The sequence below is a fragment of the Aquarana catesbeiana genome, linkage group LG05, assembly GCF_042186555.1.
Source record: "Aquarana catesbeiana isolate 2022-GZ linkage group LG05, ASM4218655v1, whole genome shotgun sequence".
Taxonomy (NCBI): domain Eukaryota; kingdom Metazoa; phylum Chordata; class Amphibia; order Anura; family Ranidae; genus Aquarana; species Aquarana catesbeiana.
Genome location: NC_133328.1, coordinates 213,984,639 through 214,008,333, shown reverse-complemented (window position 1 = coordinate 214,008,333; position 23,695 = coordinate 213,984,639). Strand labels below are relative to the sequence as shown.

The following is a 23,695-nucleotide window of genomic DNA, read 5'->3' as shown; positions in this document are numbered from 1 at the left end:
TGCAGGGTGTTGAAGATCTATTCATTTATGGAAATGGAGCAAGGTAAATTACATTTATACTATAATGTAGAAAACTCCAGATGCATTATAAAAAAAATGGAAAAAAAAATAGAAAAGAAAGATTCACAGGGAGGAATAAGAGAAGGAAAAAAGATAGAAAGATAAAAGAGAGGAGGCGGTGAATACATGAGAGCATGAGAGAGCACAAGGAGGGAGCCTGTCACAATGTTCCTCCCCTTCTTGCAGTCCTTACTCATACTAGACTAAAGAACTCCCACCCTCTCATTCACTCACTCACTTGAGGCCAAGCCGTCCTCTCTGTCTGTCTCTTTTTCACTCTTTTCTCTCTCTCACTGTGAGACAGAAGTCAGAGCTTTCCTCACTGACAGCCTCAACTATTCACAGCACTTACTGAGGCTAGAGAGAGAGAAACTGCAAACCAAAACTACACTGACAAACTTTTTTCCTCTTCTCCTTTTCTGATTTTTATTTTTTGTTGCTTAACAAGAATATATATATTTTTTTCCCTAGAGAAAAGAAAAGTATATATTTACTCCAAGGATACACTTTTTTTTTTTAATATTATTTTTAAGAAGAGGAAAAAAAAAAAAAAAAGCAAGTCTCTATAAACTGGTGTCAGGATGTCTGTGCATTTGCTGAACGGATTTTTGCTGGTACTTTGCTGGATTATAGTGAGAAGTACGCCGACGCCGGGATCTGAGGGGCACACTTCAATCACTGACTGTCCATCATGTTCCCTATCTAGATTCCACAAGGATGCGCCCAGTACTCAAAATGACATGGTGGAGGCAGTTAAGAAGCACATTCTCAATATGCTGCATTTAAGGGACAGACCCAACATCACCCAGCCAGTGCCCAAAGCAGCTCTTTTAAATGCCATCAAGAAAGTTCACGTGGGGAAAATAGGAGATGATGGGCAAGTGCAAATAGATGATAGAATTGCACGGAGAGCAGAAGTCAATGAAATATTGGAGCAAACTTCCGAAATAATCACGTTTGCTGAAGCAGGTGAGTGGTGCTGTTAAAAAGTTTGTCCTACTTTTCAGCTGTCATGGAAGTATAGGTAAAGACTTCAAAGCAGGTAAAAAATAAAAATCAGTGATAATATTTTTTTTTTTTCAGGTGATTTAACTTTGTTTGCATGTGTTAAATTCATATAAAACATCTCTGAACATTTTTTTAACAGAGTACAAGTGTGTGTGTGTGTGTGGGGGGGGGGGGGGTACAGGCATTCTCCAAAAACCCAATGAGAACCTCCAGCTCTGAGTGCTAAATATTACGAAAAGCCCCCCAGGGCATGCTTTTTTTTTTTTTCTCCCAGAAAAGCAATCAGCTTGACGTGAAACAGTAACAACCTTATTTCTAGCAATGGGCTTCAGCACGAGCTATAGGGGTTAATGATAATCAAAGGCATGAAAAGTAGTGTGAACAGAAGCAACAAGCAGCCAGTCCTAGGCAGGGAAAGAACTGAACCCATCTGGTGCCAAAACAATGTGCAGCTGCCATCCCAGGTAGCACAGCAGTTAGAAAAGCTGTGCACTTGCAGTGCTCCCAGCTGTGAAATTAGACAAGTTCAGCGGCTATCTGTACTCTCATTCCATGGCAGGATATCCCACTGCACTCTTAAAGGGACCCATCTCTTGTGCACGAAGGGCTCGTCTCTTATTGCAGAGGAAAAAAAGGTGTGATATCCACTGTGAAAGAACTTTTTTTTTGTACTTCTCCCAAGACAGGCTATTAAAAGGTCTCCAAAAATTCCAGTGCTGAAATGCAGTCTAGATTGAGTATGTTTTGACATGAGACCTCTCTCCCATTCATAAGGATAGAAAAAAAAAAGTTCAACACGTTCCCCAAAAGCTGAGTTGAAGATTGTTTGCTGAAAACACACTAGCACAGGCAGAAGCTGTAAGGCTGTCAAACCTCAGGACTAGCCACCTCCTTTTCACTAAATGGTGTTTGGTAAAAGCATTTTTTTTTCCCTATCTTGTCCGTCCACCGTTTAGAAAAGAATGCCATTGTTTAGCGCAGTGTATGGAAGGCAAAGTATGTGCGGGAACTATAAGCAATATTGTTTAAAGTGTGCTGCAGCAATATAAACAATTAAGACAGCACTCAGAGTTTCCAGTCTTAAAAAACCTGTTGACTCAGATGTTCTGTCTGCAGGAAAGCCTTGCAGAGAGTATGTGTGTGTGTGAGTGTGTGTGTGTGTATGTGTGTGCATGCTTTCGAAGCAGACATTCCTGCCAGCTTTTTGCTGCTTCTGAGTACACAGTAAAGCATTGCATTAGATCCCCCTGTCAGTGAGGCTGTGTTATCAGTTTGGAGAGCTAAAAGCCAGCAAAGCTAACCAGGGGGTTGATTTACTAAAACAGGAGAGTGCAAAATCTGGTGCAGCTGTGCACGGTAGCCAATCAGCTTCTAACTTCAGCTTGTTCAATTAAGCTTAGACTATAAAACCTGGAAGCTGATTGGTTTCTATGTACAGCTACACCAGATTTTGCATGCTCCAGCTTTAGTAAATCTCCCCCTAACTGTCATTTATGAGGTCTAATGCACAGCAACAGTTCTTTATCAATCTGGGAAGGGAAAGGGTCAATGTAGATGTATGTTCGCTTTGTATTTATTATTATAATTTTTTTTTTTAGAATACCCATCTGCTTTGTTAATATGACTTGTATTGGCACAATGCGCACACTCCCTACACAAGATTATATATAGGTATTTTTCTCCTGGTGTTACAACGGTGATGCCAATGTGCATGATTACGCCAGTTTTTTTTTTTTTGCAGAAAATTTTAAATTACGTCTACATTGTTTTTTTTGTTTTTTTTTAATGGAGCGATAGATGAATGTGTTGTTATGTTGCAACTGAAGTTAATGAAAAAACGTGGTAAGCTGCTATTTAGAAGCCCAAGGAGGGCAACTGTTTAAATGCAGCAAGAGGGAGTTTTTGTAGGTTAACAGACTCACTGAAGTTGTCACATCAGTTCAAATCCGGCTAGAGTGCAGCTGGTTTATGATGTCAGTCTTTTAAGAAGTTCCTCTGTTTTCATTGGGCTCATATGCAACCCAACAACCACCCTGAAAATGAAATGACCTAATCTGGGGGACTTAAAACAGCCAAAAAAGCATTCTTAGCAATGGTTGGTTGCTGCATGAGCCTTAGATGTTTCAGGTACGTGATAACAGAAGAAGAAGATGAAGAGCCCAGAAAGTCACTTCAGGACAGGTGGGTTCACTAAGATAAAATCTCAGATTTCAAAAGCTGAGGGAGTAGTACCATGAGCCTCTTTGACATACATTTAGTGCTTCATTGATTGTTAATGAACTAGCAAAATATTTTTGATCTTACTGTACTGGCAGGTGAGATCAGATATATATTTGTTGGTAAAAAAATGAGGTCCACGACACAAGTCGCATCTCCCACAGTCCAAGGCTGTAACTGGTCCAGACGTTGGCATCAAACACTCGGGGGGGATTTACTAAAACTTGAGCACTCAGAATTCGGTGCAGCTGCTCATGGTAGCCAATCAGCTTGTTCAATTCGGCTCTGACAATAAAACCTTGAAGCTGATTGGTTTCTATGGAGAGCTGTACCAGATTTTGCGCACTCCGGCTTTAGGAAATCTTCCCCTTTGCGTCATAAGACTAACAACGCATGTCTTTAAAAAAGTCATCAATAATGTATAAAAAAAGCATGTAGCTAGGAGGTTTCTTAAAGAGTAAAGGCGTTTATACGTCACTTGGATCAGGGTAAATCTGCCAGCGCTTTTCTTTTGCTGTAATAGCACACGTTAGTCAGTTAACTTCTTCCATCTGACATAATGCCAGTATGTATTTATTATTCTGGCTGACTGACAACACAGTTATTCAGCTATTGATTTGCATGTAGCATTAGCCATTTAACAGATGTCCTGTTATGTTAAAGATGTAAGTGATGCCATATCATTTAATTTAATAATAAATTACACCACCCTAGCTAATTTCCTAAACAGTTCTAAAATATAAGTGATTTCTCAAAGATATAATCTGACTCCTATATTTACTTGGTTCTTAACTCTATATTCTTAAATATGTATAGATAGTAAAATGTGGACCAATGAACACTGCAAAAAAATGTGATGCTCTGTATAACGGTAGCTTCATTTAAATGGCCACTAGAGGGCACTAGTTACTGCATTCTGAAATTTGCCTGTTGCTTTCTTTTACATTAATACATAAATGCATAGTCCCAGCGGTAATTTCTCATTGGTTATTTGCTGTCCTATCCGTTGGCACAGGCTGCGTGCAGGCTATATAAATGCAGCATCTCTGCTTTTCTAAGTATAAGAGGTAGAATAGGCACCACAGAGTCAAATAAAAATATATATTACTGCCCACAAGAAATTACAAACAATGCAGTGTTTCTCTGCTTACGATTAGAAAAATGTTCAACCCTGATTTAATATGTCTACGAGCTTAGTCATGATTTAGGGCACTGTTTTATACACAGACAAACCTGTTAAGGTAGTTTTCTGCCTGTGATTCTCTCATTGACTGTGATTGCAGTTAACAGCAGACATGGGACAATTTTTTTTACTTGTGTATAAAAAGGCCCTTATTCTCATTCATCTTGGCGGATCTGAGCCTTTATGCAATCATTTACATCATATTGACAAAGGGCAAACAAGGGCAATATTTCATTAAGAGTTGGCTCCCAAAGAGTAACATTTATCAGACCTTTTACAACTATTTAACTTAGGCAAGTGACAGAGGGAAAAGTCAAAAGGGACCATTCCCTTCTGATGGGAACATCCTACAAACTTTTATTGGTTTTGAAAATCAGTTAACTGATCTGGAAAAAACCTTGTGACCAAAGAATAAAACCCCTTTTTTTCTGTTTATGGCACTTCAATTACCAAGTGTCTTGACATAATCCACCTTAAAATCTTCCTCGTAGAAATATACTGTTGTGTCTCCTTGCCCAAAGAATTTGTCTTTTTTTGCATAGGCATTTAAAATGTATTGAAAGGGTTATATTGTACTTGTGTTTTAGAATATATTACAATCGTTCCATTTGTATCTTTAAAAAGTTAGAATTCACTTAATTATCTCCATTTTCTATCCTTTAACATCTCCCGCATTAAATTGTATCTCTAGGTTTTTCAGTTTTGGATAAGGTGGGGGAAGGGCTAGACCCTCTGTCAGGTTTTTATTGTTGTCTAAGTCCCCATTGTGGAGATTCACCCCTCACTTTTTCCTGCTGACCATTAGCACAATGGAAAAATGAGAGGGGAAATCCAAAATTGTTCCCAGACACAAAGACGCAAAGGAATACCTCCCATTGAGGACACATGTCCACCTCTTTTTGGGAGATTCAGTCTAACTTCCTGTTTTGTCTCTGGAACAGGAAGTTAAGTGAAATTTCCCCAATGGTACACAGACAGCAAAAAAAAAAAAAAAAAAATATCAGGGATTTTACCATTCCGCACTCATTCAAAACCCCAAAAAAAGTTTTTACACTTTAAGGAAACACTCATGTTCCAAAAGGCCAGATGGTCAGTAACACACAGCATTAAAAGTCATCTCACAAGCGACGTGACCGGATTTATTGCTATAGATTTCTACACTTCATGCATCTTTATTGCTCCTTGAATAAGCCGGATTATCCCACATAATTGTTTTATGTTGTTGAGCAGAATAGCCACAGCACGAAGCTCCTTTTAATGGTAGGAATCATTTTATACTTAATATTTTTAAACTGTATATCCTTGTTAAATGCTGCCAAGAAAGAAAATCTATTTAAGCAGGAAATCAAGCTGCAGTGTTAGTTTATTTCTGGATAATTTAACTGTTGGTATTTATCAGTCAGGCGATGGTGTGCCATGCCAGGAGGTCTTTTCACAGAAGTTAGGGGATACACTGTATGTTATACAAATATTGTGTATGTAATATTACTCTCAAAGAGTCACTCATAATCTGCCAGTATTCCAACAAGGTTCCCTTATATAGCTACTGTTAGCAAAGCTTTATTTGATTTATCTATTATTTTACATACATCATATTGGCAAGGCTTGTTACTATCCAGCTCATGTTGCTTCAAGAGATCTTAACTGGCTTTGTGAGTATTTGACTTATTGGACAAAGAAATGTTCTTATCTCATCAAACCCACTACTTATACTTACATATACATATTTAATAATGCAGCGTTTGCAACTATTATAATTGGGAAAACTGCACAATAACCAATAACAAACCAAAATCCACTGTATATGCACAGCAAACACATGCTACTTTATATTAGGTCAGTGTAAAGAAATATAAGGCCTAACTGGTAACTATGACTTACTTTGCCTCCAGACTTAGAAAATGCATCAGTAATTGGCAAAGCCATAATATTCTTACATATTGTAAAGAATTTAATTTTGAAGTAGCAGTTTTTAGTGCTCTTTGTGTTGCTGCATAACCATAATCATTGATGCTTTTAGTTTTGGTGACTTTTTATTTAATTTTATTTCACATGTTCTTTAAGTCTCCTAGACTCTATCAGCTGCTTAGCTACACTCCCTATTGTGATATATCTGACATGTACTCTTGCTGCAGGTAGTTGTCTTCCATTTATGGCTAGCTGTTCCCCGCACATCGTATACAGATACTGTCAGACCAAACTAACACACATAATTATTCATGCCTGACGGATCAATCCACTGACTCACTCATTGATGTCACGTGCAGTTGTGAGGCTAAGAAGTGTACAGAGATGACAAAAAAAAGGATAAATAAAGAAAAATAATGTGTTTTAACAGCAATTAGAAATATATATAAATAATGTATATAATATGTAAATGAACCCTATGTTCTGCACAAGCTATAAAACATGTCCACCACGATGGATTTAAACATCCCCTGCGTCAGTAAAACTAGACTTGAAACTTGTACTTCTTTTACACTGGATTGTATATGGTAGCCTGCTTTTAAAATCCAGGTGTGCTGTCTGGAAGTCTGAATTCCCTGTTTATTAGTCTATAATGATACACAAAGCAAAAGTAAACCAACTCAAGCTTGATTCCAGCCTTCAGCACACGCTATAGGCACAACAACACACCACAGTCTCAAAATGCATAGTTTTTATATGCATTTTCTTAAAATACATAGTTGTTGTAAAATTCTACTTAAAGTGACCCTGTCACTATAAAAAAAACTGCTCCAAGCAAGGGATACCTGTAAAATTAGGTCTCCTGGGTCCCCTACAGCTGTCAATGCTTCCTCCTGTTGGCTTCCTTGTTACTACTGTGTCCTATAATGATGTGGAGGTCAGCAGGAGGAACCAGCAGATCAACACTGATCTGGAACAAGTATGCAGATAAGGACTTTTGACATTTGTCCTGCTTTCTTGAACTGCACACTTGTTCAAGGTCAGTGACTTTGACAATACTGAAGCCAGTGGTTCAACTTAATAGCCATGCAACTATCAGCTTCAGAAGAAGGTCAGCAATGATGGATCCCAGATTTTGCTCTGTGTATTTGAATTGTATTAAGAGGAGTGTCTCTTTTATTATGGAGCTTAAAACCTAATTAATAAGGGCTACTGTACAAGGGTGTTTGAGATGTGTTTGAATACATCTACATTACTGTGATTTAACACTGACTTGTATAAAGGAATAAAAGTAAAGTGAAAACTTGGTTTGGAATGCTAGGAAGGTGAGTACTTCAGGGTTATTTGAATTTAGTGCAGTGGGATAGGCAAGAGGGTACAGGGTGTTATTTTACTATTGGTCTACTTTAGGGCTAGTGTTCTCAGACATTTGTGTTTTTGCTGTTTATTTAGCATTTCTGACAGATATCAAATACAGTGTTTGGATTTTGAATTACATTTTTTTTGGCACAGAGTACACTTTTCCTTTTTATTGCATTTAACATACATTACATTTCTTTTCTTTTTTCTCTGTTACAATGTGAATGCATCTGAACGGCATCCCAAACTGAACTCAAATGATCTTAAATCCATGCGGTGTTTCTGCCTTGGATTTGTTTCTGATTATGAAGATTATGAAGCACATGTACTCTAGCCCTTAAAGTGAACCTTCACCCTTCCCTGCCACTTTCAGACATCTCATTCCTAGAGGCCCCTATCTCAAAATCCCTATTTTTTTTTACACTTTTTTTAATCATCTTTTTCAGGGGAATTTTCCCTGCACTTACTAGGTTCTCGCCTAAGTGAGAATGACTTGTCAATCACCCACAGCCTTATAGAATACCCACTTTAAGCACCTCAGGAGACAGTGGGGTATGCTACTAGACATGTGCCATGACACTTCACCGTTCCTGGTACTTGCAGCCTGCCCCCTGATGATGAAACAAGGTGTATATGCATCATTAGGGGCAGTTGCAAGAACCCAGAAGAGGCAGCTGGCCTTCTAATGATGTCACAAATAAAGATGAAAGCCCAGGACCTGGTGTGCAGAAGAGGTGCGTCGGACACCTATAGATCACTGTTGGATTGCTGGCCATGTGAGTATTTTTTTTGTGGATTACCAAGTGAAAAATGGAGGGTGGGAGGGGGAATGGTGGTGAAGGATAGTAAAGTTCTTTAACCTTAGTAAACGTGAAGACCAGCATTATACCTTCTTTAGGAATGCAACTGACAAAAATTAGGACTAAGTGAAACTAAACTCTCCCAATCAACATGAACAATTTCTAATCCTTATGCTACTAGCTTTAGTATATAGAAAGGATGTTATACATCCCAGGAGTATTCATGGGCATTTTTCCTGTCATCTGGAGGAGGGGAGGAGGGGCTTTCTAAGCTAAGTACGCCCTCATGCCTGCATGCTTGAGCTAAGGGCAGATGGCTAAGGGCAATTTCAAGAAGTAAATGCTATGCAAATCATCTGCCCTTACTCATGACGACCATGGGCAGCAATGCTAGGGGGGTGCTTTTCAAAGTGATTTCTCAACAAAATAAAGCATGGAGACATGGATGAATGGGTAGTTTACTGTGAATGTTAAAAATTAACTAAATAGCATTTTCAGTTTTTGATGCTTAGATACATTTATAGCTACATATGCAGTAGATTATCAATTAGAAGCAGCTAAAATTAAGTTTTGTTAAATGACCATCTGTAGTGATCTGCAGTGAACATTTCAAATCTTGTACACTGTGCATCAGGGAGAAAGGCAATAGGTGCTTTTATGCACAAGGCCTAAACAATTGAGCTTGCTGATAATATTGATATATAAATATTCAAGGTTCAGTAGATGTTTACTCTTTAATCATTTGTCCTGGGCAAATGGCCACTAATCTACCTGAGAATTAAGTCTGCTCACTCACGTGTTAGCTGCTGTAGCCTGCCATGCACTATTGCTCTATGTCTGGGGTAAAGGGTAATACCTTCCCACAGCAGAGCTTTGAATGCTGCAGAAGGAGTCTCCACAATTATGCATACCAGCATACCTTTTGTAGCAATGCAGCTATTTAACTCCTTTAATATGCACAGTAAGGCCACAAAGAACCTTTAAAGTATATGTCAAGCCAAATGTTCTTTGTGTTCTGGATAGATTAGAAAAGAGTAATGCCTTGTACACACGGTCGGATTTTCCGACGGAAAATGTGTGATAGGACCTTGTTGTTGTAAATTCCGACCATGTGTGGGCTCCATCACACATTTTCCATGGGAATTTCTGACACACAAAGTTTGAGAGCTTGCTATAACATTTTCTGACAACAAAATCTGTTGTCGGAAATTCCGATCGTGTGTATACAAATCCGACGCACAAAGTGCCACGCATGCTTAGAATAAATTAAGAGACTAAAGCTATTGGCTACTGCCCCATTTATAGTCCCGACGTACGTGTTTTACGTCATCGTGTTTAGAATGATCGGATTTTCCGGCAACTTTGTGTGACCGTGTGTATGCAAGACAAGTTTGAGCCAATATCTGTCAGAAAAAATCCATGGATTTTGTTGTTGGAATGTCCGATCAATGTCCGACTGTGTGTACGGGGCATTAGAACCCCTGTCAGGTGTTTACTTCCATCCAGGGCATGTTTAGAGAGATTTTCCCTCACTTTCTGTTCTGCTGAAAGTTCTCAAAAAGATCACTTATCCGGCGCTTAGGAAAATGAGCTAGTAAAATGGAAAAGCAGCTGCTATAGTAAAAAAACATATCTAAAAGAGGAAGCATTTAAAACTACAAGAATCAAAAAGTAATCTTTCAAACTTCAGCAGCGCTAAAGGTTTTGCATAAAAAGCTTGGTAGTCTATAAATCCAGTTAAAAATGGAATTCAAACACAGTCTTTTGCATATAACAGCCACACGGCTTACCATACAAGTCATTGGCTCTGTTTTCTCCCGGGAACCACCACAGACGATTACAGCTCTCCTCTAGGTGGTGAGATTGACAGAGCTGAATGCACCGTGCTACCATTTATTCGATGCCTGTTTTTACCATTTGTTTTGTAAGTTTAATGTATTAAGGGAAGGGGATTTTTTTGTTTTGATTGCTTCCTCTTTTAGAAATACAAATATGTCAAGGGTTCTATCTCTCTCTATTCTACAAAAAAAAAAAAAAAAAAAATATATATATATATATATATATATATATATATATATATTTCTGTCTGTGTCTCCCAGGTTAAATGTTGTCAGTAAGACAGAAAGTTAGGGACATTCTCTCTAAAGGAGCCCCACATAGCAATAAAAACATAACTGGCGATATAAGTAAAGATTTTGTCTCGACATATACTTCAAGTATCAATGTGTTTTTACTAAGAACTGCAGTTCTTAGAAACCATCATTGCAAAAGAGAGGGTTTCACCATGTCAGATTCTAACAGTGTAGTTGCCACATCCCTGATGTATGATTAGAAAAAAGAGAAATCCCCCTTTATTGAGACATTTAAGGCAACATACACTTGGATAATGCAAAAGAGTCAAATTTATTAAATATTCATAAAAGAATTTGATCATAGAGATGATCGATGATTAAAACAAATCACACTTTGTACAAAAAGTACATACAGAAAAGAGAAAAAAACAAAAAAACATCAATTTACATGAGCAGTATGACAATACAATAATACTCTCCAGTATATAGTAATCCCCGGTACCCGACACGCTTCTGGTTAAACACCTTCGTCAGGGGTTTAGGATAGGAGTGAGTATAGTCAAAATTGCTTTTTACATGCAAAATGATTCCAACAGAGGAAAAAACAGGTGAAGCAACTGCGCAGGAGGGGGCGTAGATGGGCGCCAAAAAGGAAGCGGTGAAGTCATAGAACACAAAAGGTTCCAGGATTGGTATATGCCTATTAGGTAGCAAAAAGTACGTACTGGTGGCTTGTCAGGACGATGTCCAATATCCTGTAGAGATAGCTAATCAGAGCTTTAAATAAAGCTCCTAATTAGTCAGTAACGCCAGGACAAGCACTGCAGAGCGGGGAGACGCCGGATTTGGGACCCATACATATACTCTTATGGGACAATATAGAGATATGAAATTTAGATGTCCTGGCGTTACTGACTAATTAGGAGCTTTATTTAAAGCTCTGATCAGCTATCTATACTGGATATTGGACATTGTCCTGCCAAACCGGCAGTACTTACTTTTTGCTACCTAATAGGCAGATACCAATCCTGGAACCTTTTGTGTTCTATGACCTCACTGCTTCCTGTTTGGCGCCCATCTACACCCCCTCCTGCGCAGTTGCTTCACCTGTTTTTTCCTCTGTTGGAATCATTTTGCATGTTAGAAACAATTTGTGACTATACTCACTACTATTCTATACCCCTGACTAAGGTGTTTAACCAGAAACGTGTTGGGTACCGGGGATTACTATATACCGGAGAGTATTATTTTATTGTCATACTACTCATGTAAATTGTTGTTTTTTGTTTTCTTCTCTTTTCTGTGTGTATTTTTTGTACAAAGTGTGATGTGTTTTAATCATCGATCATCTCTATGATCAAATACTTTTAGGTATATTTAATAAATTTGACTCTTTTGCATTATCCAAATGTATGTTGCCTTAAAAGTCCCAATAAAGGGGGGGGGTTCCTTTTTCTAATCTTAGCAACCATCATCAATCAGATTCAAACTTCCAGGTCATGTTTGACTCTGATTGGTCTAAGATAAAGTAACTTTGGTTCCTAGTATAACCATATTGGTACACAAGGCCCTGTACCATTAATGCTGGAATACATTGCCTTACAGGGCATTTATAGATATCCAACAGTAAAGGATTCAAGAAGTAAGCTTATGCTGTCAGCTTATTTTTGAACTAATTAGATTAGAAAGAAAATCATAGGTGATAAAACACAAAAAACAGGGGCAGAGGTTTATGCCTCATTCAGATGGATGCTGACATCCATAGCCTGTGAATGAGTGTCTTGTTTATGCGGCTTCAGCTGCCAGGTGCTGCATGCAAGTGGCCTATTCCTGTCTATTAGTTGTAGTAGCTGCATGGACATCGTGGCTCATCCTACTTTGACAGCACCAAGTGCACACCCATCTATATTTGAATTCGTTCACATATAGCAACACAGCTGTACAACTGGGATGAGCCACTGCATCCATGAAGCTGTTGCATCCCAATGGACATGAATGAGCTGCATGCATGCAGCACCTGGCAGCTGAAGCCACAACAAAAAAGTGCTTACTCATGTGCTACGGGTATCAGCACCCATGTGAATGAGGCCTTACCCTTGCCACTAAAAAATACTCTACCAAAGTCAAACATGTGCTTTCCAATTCAAGACAAAGCAACATAATAACTTCAAAGATGGTCCCAAAATAAGCACATGCTCACATTCAATTAGCTCCCAGCTGAGCCATTTAGCTTTTGGGAGTAAATAAATATCCCCAGTACTTTCTAGGTGTATGGAAACATGGGAATATCACTCCTTCCTCCATATGTAAGCATTGGTGTTTAAGGCACCCAGCACTGTCACATAGAGTAGTCCTGACCTAGAGCTTATACAGGGCTAAATCCCTTCCCTCCCAGCAACCAAACAGAGCTTTAGGGGAGCAAAGGTAAGTATTTTCACCTGGTGAAATTGGCATTAAAGTTAACTTGTTGCTTTGTCCTGCATACTTTAAGATCCAGAGTAGAAAGTGTCGAAGTACATCAACTCTAAAACTCCTCTACAAGTAAAAACCACATCACATTTTATGTGCTTTTGTTATCAGTATATAACATGTTTTGGCAGACAAAAACATGAGGCTGGCTGTGCTGTAGGAACAAATTCAAAGGCTATAAAACATTCTGCTAACTAGTCATCACCTAAACTGCTTATATCACTTACTGCACTGATCATTTTACCATCTACTATATTTAAACAGTAAAAATAAATATTTCTTAAAAATTCACCTTCTCTTAATAAAGTATTACTTGTTATAATAAGAAACACTTCATTTGCTTATGATCAAATAACCCAGCAGAACCTATTACTCATTTCACCCTCTGCCAAGAACATGGAGTCTTTATCAAGGGAACGCCCCCACATCATGATGTTCACGATCAGCACAATTATGCCAACAAGTATATGCATAAGAGAAAACATCCCAAAAATTGCTGTTCTCTGATTATATCCATTCCTCAGCATATCTACCAGCAGTGTTCTATAATTAACACATACACAGCATGTTAAATTAGAAACATAAATGACAGCGACAAAGCTTCCTCTAAATTTCTTATAAATCTAGCTTATGCAATCCACACAAACTCATAAACCAATATAGGGAGCAAGTCAAAATGGCAGACTGCTGTGTAGCCAATAACATGATATCATAGGCTTATGGACTTAAGTACAGAATGATAGGTAGATAGATAGATAGATAGATAGATAGATAGATAGATAGATAGATAGATAGATAGATAGATAGATAGATAGATAGATAGATAGATAGATAGATAGATAGATAGATAGATAGATAGATAGATAGATAGATAGATAGATAGATAGATAGATAGATAGATAGCACCATATTTCCAGGTCATTACTAGCTCAGAGAATTGCATCTTTCCATTACACACAATAGATGCCCTGGAACCAAGTTACTACAGTCATGGTGTGAACTATGCTATGGTTCTTATTTTGTTTAAATGTACAAGCACTCTTGTGCATAGGAACAAAACATATACAGTAGCTATAGAATGGGGTCTAAGACATGTCATTTTTTTGATTGTGATAATTACTAGTTTAAATTTAAAACTAGCTTATTTAAAACTTTTGACCAATGGGAAGAAAATATTTAGAAAAATATTTCTGATTTTAAATGGCCTTTTTCAGAGATCTGATCAGTTGTTAAAGGCAACATTACTTTTTTGTTTATCAGGTAAAATGCCTTACACATGCTATAAATCCGGCATATTAAATAAGTGTTGCTATCAACATTTGATTACTATGCATACTAAATCATGTTTCCTAAACAACATATAAATCCAAACAATAGACACATATTTTAGTTTTTTTGAATGGGGAAGAGCAAGAGCCCCTGTTATATTTCAGTTGTTGTCTTATTGTAAAGATTTTCTACTTAGGGCCAGTTCACACCACAAAAATGTCCTCCATATTCATTCCGGATGAGTTTCTGCATGCACTTTTTTAATGAGTTTTTGATGCATTTCCGAATGCATTCCAGATGCGTTTTTTTTTCTCCTTTTTTGGGTCATTTCGATTGCAAAATCTTTATTTTCATGTCTGCACTGGCAGGCTTACTCATGGTTATGGCCATCGCACTGCTAAGACTCCATGCCTGCAAGAGAAGACGTTATTGGGTACATCCACTGTTGATGGATACAAATCGTAGTAAAAAACGCAATGGGCGGGGTCCTGATGACCAGTATCGTTGGTCAATTCAGGTAACAGGTTACCGGCTCACCTAATAGGGTGGTGTTCCTTGTCAGAACAGGAGAAGTAGTAAAAATAAAAGGGGAGTGGGAATAGGACCCAAGATGTCCTTACCTTCAGTGAAGGAAAAGGAACAAACTGCGGTTTAACCTGATATAACTTTATTAGACCAATTAGTAGAAAAACATTTTAATCATTGAAAGGAAAGCATAAACAATAGGAGATTGCATAAGGTAAAAACTGACAACGTTGTCACTTAAAAACGCATGCCCATGAGCTCAGCCATATCCCAGTCTTTCACACGTGTCAGTCATCTCAAGTCATTAATATATAATGCTTAAGGCGAGGTGAGTTCCAGGAAACCTTGGTACCACTGTTGATGGAGCCTATCAGTGTCCAGATACAGTCCTTTATGCTCCATCTTGTCCAGATGTGCATGTGACCAGAAGAGGATCTTGGGAGGAGTTAAAATACATTTTTTTCCTTCTACTGTCACTATACTGGGGTCTGGTGCATTTTGTATGCTGTTTTGATGTGTTCCAGTACAGATTTGTGCAGGAATAAAGCAGCACGTTTTATTATTTTTTCTGGAACTGAAATGCACTGGAACTGACTGCACCGGTGTGAACTATGCAATTGGAACCCATGTAACATACTTTCCATGCGGTTTTGATGCAGAAAAAAAAAGAACTCCACTGCATGTGGTGTGAACCGTCCTTTACTGCCCCAGTAACAGGAGGTTGGAGGCACAGAAAGTGAAGAAAGGGCACTTTGAACATGACAAACACTTCTTTAGCAATGTGGGTAAAGGTTATAATATCTCTTAAGTTTGTTAATATTGGCTGTGCCTTCCTGTCACAATGACTCAATTACCATAATTTTTATGATGTGATGTCTGAAGGATAAAAATTTAGCTGAAATCTCCTTAATGGAGACAGTGGCAAGTTTCATGGAATTACATGCAATATGATCATAGCACATGACACAATTAATATGCAGTGTTTAACTAGAATTCTTATTGAACCGTGAGTTGCTGTGGTATGTAGACATGTTAAAGTGCTGCAATCAGAAGGGAAGTTATCATAAGGCCATAATCAGAAAGAATAATAAGTGGTTATTGAACTATAATTAATTGTTTAAATGATGGACCAGGAGTCAAGAACCTTGTAAATGAAACATCATTTAAAAAAAAAAACCATGTGATCCCGAGATTACTTTCTTGTAAAGGAATCATTGGATCATTGGATCATATAGATATTATTATCTAAAGGGAAAAGATTAAAACACATTATTAATATATATAAATATACATTATTGATATATAAACTCCTCAACATTGTCATAATACAATCTCAGTTACTTGAATGTCTTTAGGTGCTCTCTCTGTCCTGATGAGTCTGTGGTATGTGCTCTTGTTGCCACATCATTGGCTGATATATAAACTCCTCCACATTGTCATAATACAATCTCAGTTACTTGCATGTCTTTAGGTGCCCTCTCTGTCCTGATGAGTCTGTCTTATGTGCTCTTGTTGCCACTTTAGAAGTTCCATATATATATTAATGCCAAGATAAATATGGTGAAAATATTGTGGTACTTGGGTAGAAATTAACTATTTTTTCTATTGTTTTGTTAAAATGGATTTTTTATGATATTTAATGATAATGTATACAAATATTGAAGCTTAAACCGTGTATTAATTCTTTTTTTGTCATTATAATATGCAGGTCCCTCAAAGAAAGTGCTTCACTTTGAAATTTCCAAAGAAGGCAGTGATTTATTGATAATCCGAGAAGCAGAACTTTGGCTCTTTGTAAAACTGTCTAAAACCAACCGAAGCCGGGCTAGATTAACAATACGGCTGTACCAGCAGCAGAGGCTTCAGAAGGAACATAGAGGACCTGAAACAAATAAAAATGAAGTTCTGATTGCTGAGAAAGTGGTGGACACAAAGAAAAGTGGCTGGCACACATTCCCCATATCTGGGAGCATTCAACGTTTACTGAATCATGGCAAGTCATCTATAGACATTCGAGTGGCTTGTGAACAGTGCCAAGAGACAGGGGCAACTCCTGTCCTCCTTGGGAAAAGGAAGAGAAAAGATGACGAGGAGAGAGAAGCAGGTACAAATGGAGGTGAGGAAGAAAAAGAACAGTCACATAGGCCATTCCTAATGATTGTTGCTCAGCAGACAGATGAACACCCACACAGAAGAAAGAAACGTGGCCTAGAATGTGATGGTAAAGTAAGCAATTGCTGCAAAAAGCAATTTTACGTCAGTTTCAAAGATATAGGGTGGAACGACTGGATCATAGCCCCTCCTGGCTACCACGCCAACTATTGCGAGGGAGACTGCCCTAACCACATTGCAGGGACTTCTGGTACCTCACTTTCATTTCATTCCACAGTAATCCACCAGTATCGAGTTAAAGGTCACAGCCCATTCAACAACATTAAATCCTGCTGTGTTCCATCCAAGTTTAGAGCTATGTCCATGCTCTATTATGATGATGGACAAAATATAATTAAGAAGGATATCCAGCAAATGATTGTGGAAGAGTGTGGTTGCTCGTAAACTGAACATTTGGTATCACACTAATCATAAAAAGATTGCAAATGGCTTGCAAGTGAAAATGATCAACGGGAGATGAACTTGAGAAGGAAGAGCATGTTCTGCACCTGCTGCAGTTAGTATATGAAAAGGACATTTCTAGCTCTTATAGCTATGAGCTTGGATACTATATAAAGAGGCACAACAATACACCTGTTTATCTATATATACAACACATTCCTGTTTGTGTAAATGTATAAGCATTTATGCAGGTTGTATAAATAGATATTCAGAAATAGATCTATAGCACCATGTTAGTTCAACCCTTTATTTTACTTTAACAACTATACTGTGCAGGTGACTCAACTTCCTTCTTTGCACTATTACTGCATACTAAAAAGGAAAAAAATAAAAATAAAAAGCATACAAAGTTAATTTTCATCAAGGTGCTTAAGATCTTAGAACTATGCAACTTATGGGGTTTGAAAACTGTTTACCCAAAAACCAAGAAAAAAAAAGACTTTTCAGTGGAAGTAACATGTTTAATATTTTTGTTCTTTCATGAGAGATACTTGAAAGGAACATGTTGGTTCAGGTACTGGAACCAAACATTTCTATATTTTGTAAAAAAAAAGTTTCTTTTTTTATTTGCACTACAACAGTATTTGACCTGTCTAATATCCTTATTTAACAAGTATTTTTTCGTGAGAGGTTTTAAGAGCTGCACTTAACATGAGATATATGAGAACTGCTACAGCACACTTCAAAATAGCTATTTTTATGACTATTTTCAATATTTTTCTACCATAAATGAGACACTTACACCAAAGACATGTGTGTAAAGATTTAAGTCTGCCTGTGGTTGGTAATTACTGAGCAAATGGGAAGGAAGAATTTAAAGGATTGAGTGTAAATGAAAATGTATCAAAGCCAAAATTGTATACTTTATCTACATCCATTTTGGGTAATTATGCTGCTTCCAGGCAGCCTTTGTTTCCTTTAAAAAAGGCACTTCAGCAACTTATCTCTATTGCATATTTCTTCTTTGGTTAACCATTCCACTAATTGGATAACCGTTTTAGTATGCTGACATATGTTCTTGAATTTCAGAATTGTGAATATGCACAAAATGACATTGTTTTGACGATAATGCAAGCTTCATACTGTGTGGCATACAACTAGGAACATTCTGGCAAGCATGGTTTACCATGAGTAACTGGAGCACATTAATGACATCTGTGCACATGTAATTGTGTATATGGTATTGCAATTTGGCTTTTTAGATGTTACCTTTAATTTTTCACTTGAACTGCACTAGAAAATAACAAAACCACTTTTTTGAACAATGACAAATGTTGCAGATTTAAAAATGTCTCCCACTACATTAGTTTCCACAAAGCTGCCGCCATAATATTTACCCATGGTAAAATCTTGCCTTGGCTATTGGTTTTTGGTAGCTATAAACGTTTTTGTTTTTATTTACAGGGAACACATTTGGAGTAAATACAAAGTACACAACAACTTTTATACCAGATAGAAGAGATTGAAAACATATCATTTTGTTGCATTTAATTATAAATTATTTCATCAACGATACCTTAAGTACTTCTGTTGAAATATGTATATGTGTAAAAAGGTGCAAAATATCCTTTTTTGTGCAGTTATATTAAAATACATGCGTATAACTATTTCTAATTTATTCCACAGTATTTAGCTTGCATTGTAAGGCAAATGTTTTATTCATATATTTGCATTTTATACTGATACATTTCTGACATGTTTGCAGTTTGCAAAAAAAAAAACAGAAAAAGAAAAAAAAAGATAAAAAATAAAAAGGTAAAAAGAAATGCAAAGTAGAACATAGTGTAACAAATACACTGTTGTATATAAATCTTTTCAAGTTGCAATTTTATAAAAATGTCATGCAAAGTTACAGAGTTACATATAGAGAAGCATCAGTAGAAAACAGGTAAAAAAAATATAACACATAAATAAATTCCTTTATTTTGACTAGCATTTCAAAAAATTGTCAAACATTTCATTGCTTTAAAAAATGAAATATGTTTTGCTTGAAACTGCAGGAAATTTCAAAATTACTCTCTATTCACCATTTTTAGTGACAATAATTTATAAAATATAACCTTCCTTTGGGATTACCAGTTGAAAAATGGCATTAAAAAGTAAGGTTGTACAATTAAAAAAGATACAAGTCTTATACATTCTGACAATGTACTGAAGATCTAAAAAAGAAAATATACATTTGGCGTTAGACAGTCAGTAAGAATAGAAAGGCATCCTACTATATTCCAACATCAACAGACATACATATACAGTAGGTATAGTTTCTTATAGTTTTACTTATGAGTCAGTGTTTACAGGATTCAAAGCCCAAGCATGAGCCTGTTGTAATTAGTACAATTAACACGATAATACTAAAAAACTGCTACAACTGTTAAATTTCTATAGTATGGTGATCACAAAATAGTTGAACTTTATTATGTGACTTCCACTTAAGACCCAATAGTGTAAGAACATAGAGATATCAATTCACACAGCACCCTCTTTACCACTGACAGAATATTTTTGTCAGATTATATCTACAGTGATGTCACAGGTGAAGCCTAATATGGCAACCTATTCATGCCAACATATGTTGCCACTTTTATGAGCTCCATTATATTTAGTATGGACATAAACTTTCATGGCACTGTAAACAACATTACAAATAATGTCTGTCTGTTTACAAAGGGGTGCATGTGATTTGCAGTGAATCATTTTGGTACATAGAGGGGGGGGGTCATAACCTGGAGTCTTTTTCTAAAAATTTAAAATGCCTTTAGTTTTATCACACAGTCAAATTGCTTATTCTGCCATATTCTTGGAATAACTTGGAAAGCCTGACTTATGTAGTTTAGGGTGATAGGTGGTTTCTTAAAGTAAAAGAAAAATCAAATGTATGATGTTGATCTGCTAAAAAAAGAAATGACCTGATTAACTGAAGTTAACCTATGATTACTCCAGCCAAACCAAAAAGCAAGAATTTATGTAAATAGCTTTGTTTCCTGCACAAAGTTTAGATTTGGAGCAAATACCGTTTTATGTTACTAAAAGTAAAAATCACTTTAAAGAAACAAATCAACTTCCAGAGCAACTGTAAAGCTTGCAGTGAGCAGAAAATACATTACCTTAATAGCAAGTTATAAAGAAAGACAAATCTAAGCTAAGAAAAGTGATGATGAATAAAGAAAATAAATGGACTTGATAACATAAGGCAGATTTAATAATGTATGGGGCTATCCCAGGAAATAGAAAATCTGCATAAGATGAGAGAAAAGTGGCACAGCAATCAAGCCTAACCATAGCCCAACAGCACAGAAGACCATTTACTCTAATGAAATCTGCATGTTCACAAATAGCAATATAAATTGCTACCATATTTAACCATTTTCACAGGCCATGCTACATAGAAGACAACCGTCCTTTTAGGTGGCTGTGCTGGAAAAAAAAAATAATTACTGATAAATGCTAGCACATTTTTCTGAACTATAGCTTTTCATATATCTTATAAAGTTTTTCATCAATAGAATTCGGTAAAATTATGTTTATGTCAGTTTCCTCCATACTTTTGATATGTATTTTCTCCAGAAGCTCTTTGTAGCCGCTAACCTTTATTTGACTTAAAATGCAATGTGTATAAATGGTAAAATACAAAAAAACGAAAAAGTCTAAAAAGTAGACTACAAACAACGAAGACATGTTACCATAGGGAGAAAAAAAAACTTTTAGAAACAAATGGATTACTTTTAAAAGCCTGCAACACAACTGCAGATCACCTTCCTCCACCAGAATGTGTATAAATCATGTCACCTCTAACAATGTAGTTTAAATCAGTTTCATAGCAGTAAACATAAAATCCTTTAACGTAGCTAAAATGCATAACATATCATACATAAAGTACCTACATTTGAAACAATTATAATTATAAATATAAAGTTATTTAAAATATTTTATTTCCAAAATCTTACACAATTTTTCAGAACTTCAAAATTTGAAAAGGTTGACCACATTGACTACCAGTGTCAATCAATCAACTTACAAAAAAATATTTATTCTTTTAAACATACTTTATTGAAAAAAATATTTATTTTGTAAAATAAAGAGAAAAACATGGTAATTCCCTAGGTATTTCTTACATGTAAAGTCTAGCGACCAATTCATTCTGAAAAAATGTTTTCTTTGCATTCCACTTTCACTTTTTTTTAATTGCTTTAACCTTTTGTCCATTCTGCTTTATGTAATTAAAGTTGTTAATTTATATGAGAATATTTTCAACTATGTCAATGGTTTCTTAATATTTATTGTGTAAAAGGACTGGTATTTTTTTTTTATTTACGGTTTGTTGAAAGAGATATTTGCATTTGTTTATAGTAGATATTATTTATTTTGACAGCATTCCATTCAGTATGATTTACATGTGGATGGTATGCTAGTTGTACAATTTAGTGGGAAATACTCAAAAGCTCCTTGTAGATTTTAGAATTGTTTAAAGATCTGTTTGGATAGTCTTTTTTTCCATCCTTTTTAAAAAACATTTTTTCAAAAGTTCACCATAAGCACAGGTGGTTGTTTTGGTAAACCCTGACACTGTTGTTAAAAAGGATGATAAAAATAAAATCTAAGGAAGACTCCTATATTGAGACATGTTTATGTACATGCAAGATGTTTGGGGTAAGATATTGTTTTATCTTGATCTTTTGTATTCTTGCCCTTTGAAAAAGAACAAAATGAAACAACATAAGTGAGCAAAATAAAGGGAGTTTACTGAGAAAAATACGTTGGTCACTGTGTGTTTTTATTTTTCTGGGGTCTTTATGGGATGGGATAAACTGGAAAGGAAATGCTATAAATAAGTACACTGCTATTTTTATATTGTTTTCTAAGGAGGGACTGCTTATGTTGAAAGCCAATTACTTTGTCACAGCCTTGGAACACTTTTTGAGCTGCATGCATTTGATTTCATTCACATTTCAAACAAGAACTAGAGACAACATGGATGCAACTAAACAAAGGAATAGGGAATGATGTACTCAAAACATTTCCATGCCTACATTTTATTCTGTCTGGTTAAAGGAAATATAAGAATAGAATTGTTACCTTAAATGATATTGGGTGTTTGAAGTGAATGTAAGCTAGTATGAACCTGAGTACTTTAAATAAATAATCCCCATTATGCTTCTTTTACATTTGTTTTAGCTATACACTATGACTCTTCAGCAGCATTTTATACATGACATATAGTACATGCATTGCTTAAAGAGAAATTCTGAGGGTACAAATACGGCAGCTGTTACTGCTGATTTTTAAAGGTGTGGGCTCTGTGGTTGTTACCTTAATGCTGGCTTAAAGGATAAGTCCACCTTAACACAAAAATCTCTACATCTATAGACCTCCACAATCTAATGCTAACCTATCTAACCCTGTAAAGAAGAAATCAGTATACATATATTTTCTGAAGCTGCTCTGGTCCGGTCCTATGCTGAGCTGTCAGCTCTGGCTTCTCTGCGGAGGTGGGTGCAGAGGACACAGCCAACAATGGAAGCCCCATAGTAAGTCTATGGGCGAGTTCACTTTCTATTCATTTTACAGCCATTGTCGGCTGTATCCTCTGCAGAGCTTCCGCCGCTGGAGACTGGACTGGTGCAGCTTCAAAAAAGGTATGTATACTGGTTTCTTCTTTACAGGGCTAGATAGGTTAGTGTTAGATCATGGATGTCTGTAGATGTAGAGATTTTAGTGTCAGGGTGGACGTTTAAGACTTTACTAACTGTGTAGTTATTCCAAGCTAGTAACTCACGAGACAGCAAAGTCAAAATTCATGATACAAGCCCTGGAGCCTGCATCTTTAAAAACAAGTCAGCAATAGCAGTTTACAAAAACCATAATGTAACAGGTTTTTGTTAAAGAACAGCTAAAAGAAGACACAATATTTAGCAATAAAGCTCATGTCTAATTTTACTTTTTGTTTGGATTGTGTGTTTGTTTGGATTGTTTTACTTTTTGAATGGATTGTGTGCAGAATTTAATAATGCTGCTGCAAAGTTATAACCCTACTGAGCTGTCACTAGGTCTTCCCTCCAAGGCAGTCTCTGATAGCTGAATCTAAGGAAATTCTGTTTAATGAGCAATATGGAGGCTGCCATACCTCACCTATCTTTCTAAATGTTAGCAGCCTGACAACCGTGCTGACTCTCTGGCTTCAATAATTTGAGAGGAGGTCAGGAGGAGGTCAGCAA

The 23,695-nt window shown here is 36.5% G+C and overlaps 1 protein-coding gene across 1 annotated transcript; it reads left to right on the top strand.

The window, feature by feature from the left end:
- The first annotated feature begins 269 nt into the window (after positions 1-269).
- Positions 270-22,233, top strand: INHBA (inhibin subunit beta A). The gene is made up of 2 exons (XM_073630537.1): positions 270-1,029; positions 16,579-22,233. Exons 1-2 carry the CDS (start codon positions 642-644, stop codon positions 17,424-17,426), a joined length of 1,236 nt encoding a protein of 411 aa, XP_073486638.1. The 5' UTR covers positions 270-641; the 3' UTR covers positions 17,427-22,233.
- Positions 22,234-23,695: the final 1,462 nt, after the last annotated feature.

Excerpts from the sequence above, each read along its gene's own strand:
- INHBA (XM_073630537.1), top strand. The coding sequence starts at position 642 with ATGTCTGTGCATTTGCTGAACGGATTTTTGCTGGTACTTTGCTGGATT. Across the intron at positions 1,030-16,578 it reads AATCACGTTTGCTGAAGCAG|GTCCCTCAAAGAAAGTGCTT; the intron begins GTGAGTGGTGCT and ends TATAATATGCAG.